The sequence below is a fragment of the Salvelinus alpinus genome, chromosome 4 (assembly GCF_045679555.1).
Source record: "Salvelinus alpinus chromosome 4, SLU_Salpinus.1, whole genome shotgun sequence".
Taxonomy (NCBI): Eukaryota; Metazoa; Chordata; class Actinopteri; order Salmoniformes; family Salmonidae; genus Salvelinus; species Salvelinus alpinus.
Genome location: NC_092089.1, coordinates 83,263,206 through 83,268,949, shown reverse-complemented (window position 1 = coordinate 83,268,949; position 5,744 = coordinate 83,263,206). Strand labels below are relative to the sequence as shown.

Below are 5,744 nucleotides of genomic sequence, written 5' to 3'. Positions count from 1 at the left end.
AGATATATCTTGATTGATTGGGCCAGTTACTTTATTAAATGTAGCTTTAAAGCACTGTGCACATGAATCAACATTACTGTAAACGTGTTAGTTTTAGCCAGCCAGCTAATTCTCATCTGTAGTTCCTGGGCAGATTATTAACATTAATTAAAATGACAATACAGACAGACAATAAAAAAAGTTTTGTCAGATATTATTCATCCTAATCAGACAGGTTTTTTACATGGACGATACATTGGAGATAATATAAGGCAAGTACTGGAAACAATAGAACACTATGAAATATCGGGGACACCAGGCCTGGTTTTCATAGCTGATTTTGAAAAGGCTTTTGATAAAGTACGACTGGAGTTTATATATAAATGCCTAGAATATTTCAATTTTGGGGAATCTCTTATAAAATGGGTTAAAATTATGTATAGTAACCCTTGGTGTAAAATAGTAAATAATGGCTACATCTCAGAAAATGTTTAACTATCTAGAGGAGTAAAACAAGGTTGTCCACTATCGGCATATCTATTTATTATTGCCATCGAAATGTTAGCTGTTAAAATTAGATCAAACATTAATATTAATGGATTAGAAATCCGTGGCTTAAAAACTAAGGTGTCATTGTACGCTGATGATTCATGTTTTCTTTTAAAACCACAACTAGAGTCTCTCCAGGGCCTCATAGAGGATCTAGATACCTTTGCTATCCTCTCTGGATTAAAACCAAATTATGATAAATGTACCATATTACGTATTGGATCACTAAAAAATACACATTTTATATTGCCATGTAGTTTACCAATTAAATGGTCTGACGGAGATGTGGACATACTCGGTATAAAAATCCCAAAAGAAAGAAATGATCTCACTCCAATAAATTTTTATAGAAAGTTAGCAAAAATAGATAAGATCTTGCTACCATGGAAAGGAAAATACCTGTCTATTTGTGGAAAAATCACCCTGATTAACTCTTTAGTCATATCACAGTTTACCTATTTGCTTATGGTTTTGCCTACACCTAGTGACCTGCTTTTTAAATTATATGAACAAAAAATATTCCATTTTATTTGGAACGGCAAGCCAGATAAAATTAAAAGGGCCTATTTATATAACGAATATGAATTCGGAGGGCAGAAATTATTAAATATTAAAGCATTAGACCTCTCACTAAAGGCATCAGTCATACAAAAGTTATACTTAAATCCAAACTGGTTATCTAGTAAATTGGTACGAATGTCTCATCCTATGTTCAAGAAGGGCCTTTTTCCCTTTATTCAGATTACACCTGCTCACTTTCGGTTGTTTGAAAAGGAAATAATCTCCAAAATATCCTTATTTTTTAAACAAGCCTTAGAAAGTTGGTTGCAATTTCAGTTTAATCCACCAGAAAGGACGGAACAAATAGTACAACAAATATTGTGGTTAAATTCAAATATAGTAATTGATAAAAAAAACTGTATTTATCGAAGAAATGTTTAAAAAAGGTATAATTTTTGTGAATGATATCATAAATAGGACTGGTGGAGTTATGTCACACATGCAGCTAACACAGACATATGGAAATGTCTGCTCTACCCAAAATTACAACCAATTAATTGCAGCATTACCACAAAAATGGAAGAGGCAAGTAGAAGGGGAAAAAAGTAAGGAACTTGTATGTCGGCCCTGTATTAAAGAACATAAATGGTTAAAGAAAAGTGTGATAAATAAAAACATATACCAATTTCATTTAAGGACCAAAAAACTGACAGCTGTGCCATATAAATTGCAAAATAGTTGGGAAGAGATTTTCGATGTACCCATTCCATGGCACATGGTTTATGAATTGATACGCAAAACAACGCCGGATTCAAAACTTCGAATTTTTCAATTTAAATTACTGTACAAAATTCTTGCAACTAATAGAATGTTATATATATGGGGTATACAATCTTCCCAGCTCTGCAGATTCTGTTGTGAGGAGGCAGAGTCATTAGATCATTTATTTTGGTATTGTCCATATGTAGCTCGTTTTTGGTCACAGGTCCAGGAATGGCTGAAGAATTGCAACATTTGCCTAGAACTAACGCTACAGATAGCAATACTGGGGGATTTGAAAAGCCATAGTCAATCAATCAATAATATAATAATTATTTTAGCAAAAATGTTTATTTTTAATTTACAATCTGTAGAAGCTATGAGAATAGGAAGGTTCAAATCTTTTGTGAAGCATCACAGCACAGTTGAAAAATATATGGCAAATAAAAATCCGAAATGGATGATGTTGGAAGATAGATGGGAAGGGTTGAGTGGAACTGAAGGGTGGGACTAATAACAAGATAAACAATGTAGGGCATACGGGATCTGTGAAATGTGTATAGGTGCGGAGCTTTTGTGAAATAGCACAGTTACAAGTGGAAATAAAATTGGATGGACAACAGAAATAGAGGAAGGACTAAGAACAAACAAGAGAGAACTATTATAAAGTAGACTGTGTCTGTAAAATGGGTATAAGATGTATAAATTGAAGGTAAAAGCAGAAGTGTTTATTAGTTTACTCCAATTGGGGAGCGGTGGTAGGGTTGCGGGGAATAATAATAAAGGTATATTCTTTAAAAAAGTATGTATGTCTATATAGGTATGTGTATGTACTGTATGTGTATATGTATGCATGCGTGTATGGATATATATATTTACCCAAAAAAATATGGGGGATTGGAAATGATGCAGACAATTACATTGGAAGCAACATTCTTTCCGCAATATTAAGCTGATCCACCCCTAAAAAAAATATTAAAAAAATAACAATTAAATTAAATTTAAAAAATAAAATAAAATAAAAAAACAGACAGACAATGAGCACATGCAGAGCAGCACAGAATACAACAGGACAAGGAAACATATGACAACCAACCCTTAGCAGGCAGACAGACAAAAAGCAACCAAACAATAGAATAGAAACATAACAAGGTATACATAGTTCTCAAGCCATTTGGGAAAGAGTTCAGTTAATAGTTAGCTAATTCAAAGCCCTTTCTCCCCTACAATGTTGCATCACGGGTGCAGGGGTTCCCAAATCAAAGTTCATGAAAGTGTATATATAAGTTGAGATTCAGGTTAGAGTTACTCACTTCACAGTGGAGACACTCAAACAGGTAACATGTAATTACCTCAGCATTACAGTACTAGAACATAAAATAATAACTCTGAATCTGATGAGTGTTGTCTCTGGTTAATGCTGTATTGTATCTGTAGATATCTGAGGACAAAAAACAACTTATCAGCCACACTGAAGGACATTGAAAACAGTTGCCAGAGGTAAGTGCTTTCTCTCTCAAGTAAAATCTAGCCATTTAAAAAAAATAAAATAAAATTGGGATTCCAATATAATGTAATTTATGTTTGCATAACTTATACAAAATGGCTTTGGAGTATGATGACTCTACTTACTCTATCTAACTCCATCAAATATTTGACAAGTGTTGACAATTTATTTTTCCTTGTTTGACATAAAATACTGTAAAATCACCAGGAAATCATCTAAAAGGAATTTAAATGTATGACACCTGTTCATAAGTATTCCCACACATAAATAGAGGCATATGTGATCGTATGACAATGTAATCAAGGTCTGAAATTATTCTGTTCTTCTCAAAATACTATATCTGTTTGGGATTCTTGCTGTCAATTTGCAGGGAACAAATTATTTATTTACCAGCCCCCTGACCATCTGAAAAATCGGACCATGGCTGAATGTAATTGGGGACCCCTGGTTTATGGTCTACACTGGTACCGTAATTAATAGCAATAGTAATAAACTAGTAATAGTCTAACTTACCCCTCCTGTTTCTCCATTTAGTTGATGCCATGGGGTTCCAGAGGGCTTTCCTGTTCCTGGTGTTGATGTGTGTCACAGTGATGGTACACGGTCAACCGGCCGACATTAGCCGTAGTTATACACACTTCCTCCGACAGCACGTCAAGGGGGATATGACAATACAGAAGTGTCAGGGTGTGATGGGCTACTTGGAGTTGACTGAGTCTAAGAGCGAAAATTGCAAAGTAAAAAACACATTCATTAAAGCCAATTCAAATCAGGTCAGGGCCATTTGTACTGGCGGTGGCACACCTATTGGCAACAGTCTGTTTGAAAGCAATAATCAATTCCCTGTAGTCATATGTAAACACAAGTGTAAAAAGAAAACGCTATGTCAACACACTCATCCCCGATGTGAATATGAGGGTTCTTCGTCCACCAGGAAAGTTGTCATTGCTTGTGAAGGAGAATGGCCAGTGCACTATGGCGACGATATTCTTATTGTCTAATTTAGCTGATTGCTATGAACTGGTTCTCTGAAATAACTAATAATATGCCTAATTTTACACCTGAATTACTGTATCCTGTTTTGTTTTTCACCATGATGACAACACATTACTGGGGATTTGGACCAATCTTCCTAGTTGTATTAGTTGATTAGTGTCCATTGATCTGGAAACATTTAATTATCTGAAAGAATTACCAAAATACGTCTCAGGGTTTGATTACATTTCAGTCCATTTTAGTCTTCGAAGGGGGCATACATGATTGTTGGATATTTATGTCAAGGCTTGCTTAATTTATAGGCCATAGTCCCATATTACAGTAATGCTTAACTAGACAGTAAACAAATGTAGCTAATTTCCAAACAAAAGAACAGAAGTGTTACCATAACCTTTGAACTCTTGTTTTCTACTACGAACTGAAATAAAATTCCAGATTATGTTTAAGTTTGTTTGATATAGATTTTTCACCAAATCTCCTAATACTTTGATATGACAATTTTTATTAACCAAAAACAGCTTGAAATACTGTGTAGAGAATTGCAAACAAGATGTCTCACAATTTGGTTTCATAAAATTAGAAAGTCACATGCATATCATAAAACATTGTTAAAATGTTTGAGCCAAACAGTATATTCAACCAGAGGAAATCCCATTGTTTACATATAGATTTCAATAGGCTTTGTGTGTGGTGCTCCCACATAAAGCGGTTGCTTAATTTTCATGTGTATTTCTGCTGTCATTCCAGGTTCAAGTTTGACATGACTAAATTAGCTGAAGTTGGCTAGCTATAGCTATCAAGTTACAATAATGTTATCCAGACTCTATAGCAAGCATTTTATTTAGAAAGGACGACCAGTCCTTTCGCAATTAAGGAAAAATAATACGACTGGGGGTGCGTTCGTAAATTCAGTGTTGTCAGATTGTCCTTTCGTAAATTCAGAGCGGATCGCTCTCGGAGAGTTCAGAGCGCTCACTGACTCTCTGGCTGAGGAGTAGGGTTGATATGAGCGTTCTGACAGTCAAGCACCCAAGCTAACTGGCTAAAGTTGGCTAGCTTGCTAGGTACTTCCAGACACAACTGGTTAGAACTGGTTAGGGTGTTTCCATGTTATCCAGAGCATTAGTTTCCTGAGGGGGAATAGACTCTTCACGACTGTCTTGGTGTGTTTGGACCATTCTTGGTGTGTTTGGCTCACACCAAGACCATTATCCCAGAAACCCTAGACCCACTCCAATTTGCATACCGCCCAAACAGATCCACAGATGATGCAATCTTTATTGCACTCCACACTGCCCTTTCCCACCTGGACAAAAGGAACACTTATGTGAGAATGCTATTCATTGACTACAGCTCAGCGTTCAACACCATAGTACCCTCAAAGCTCATCACTAAGCTAAGGATCCTGGGGCTAAACACCTCCCTCCAACTGAATCCTGGACTTCCTAACGGG

The 5,744-nt window shown here is 35.7% G+C and overlaps 1 protein-coding gene across 1 annotated transcript; it reads left to right on the top strand.

Moving 5' to 3' along the window:
- Nucleotides 1-3,057: 3,057 nt before the first annotated feature.
- LOC139574559 (ribonuclease-like 3) lies at nt 3,058-4,737 on the top strand. Its single transcript, XM_071399263.1, has 3 exons — nt 3,058-3,125; nt 3,226-3,288; nt 3,830-4,737. The coding sequence occupies exon 3, from the start codon at nt 3,838-3,840 to the stop codon at nt 4,294-4,296; it is 459 nt and encodes a 152-aa protein (XP_071255364.1). The 5' UTR covers nt 3,058-3,125; nt 3,226-3,288; nt 3,830-3,837; the 3' UTR covers nt 4,297-4,737.
- The last annotated feature ends 1,007 nt before the right edge of the window (nt 4,738-5,744 follow it).

What these genes read in the sequence shown, in the direction of transcription:
- LOC139574559 (XM_071399263.1), top strand. Translation starts at nt 3,838, where the DNA reads ATGGGGTTCCAGAGGGCTTTCCTGTTCCTGGTGTTGATGTGTGTCACA.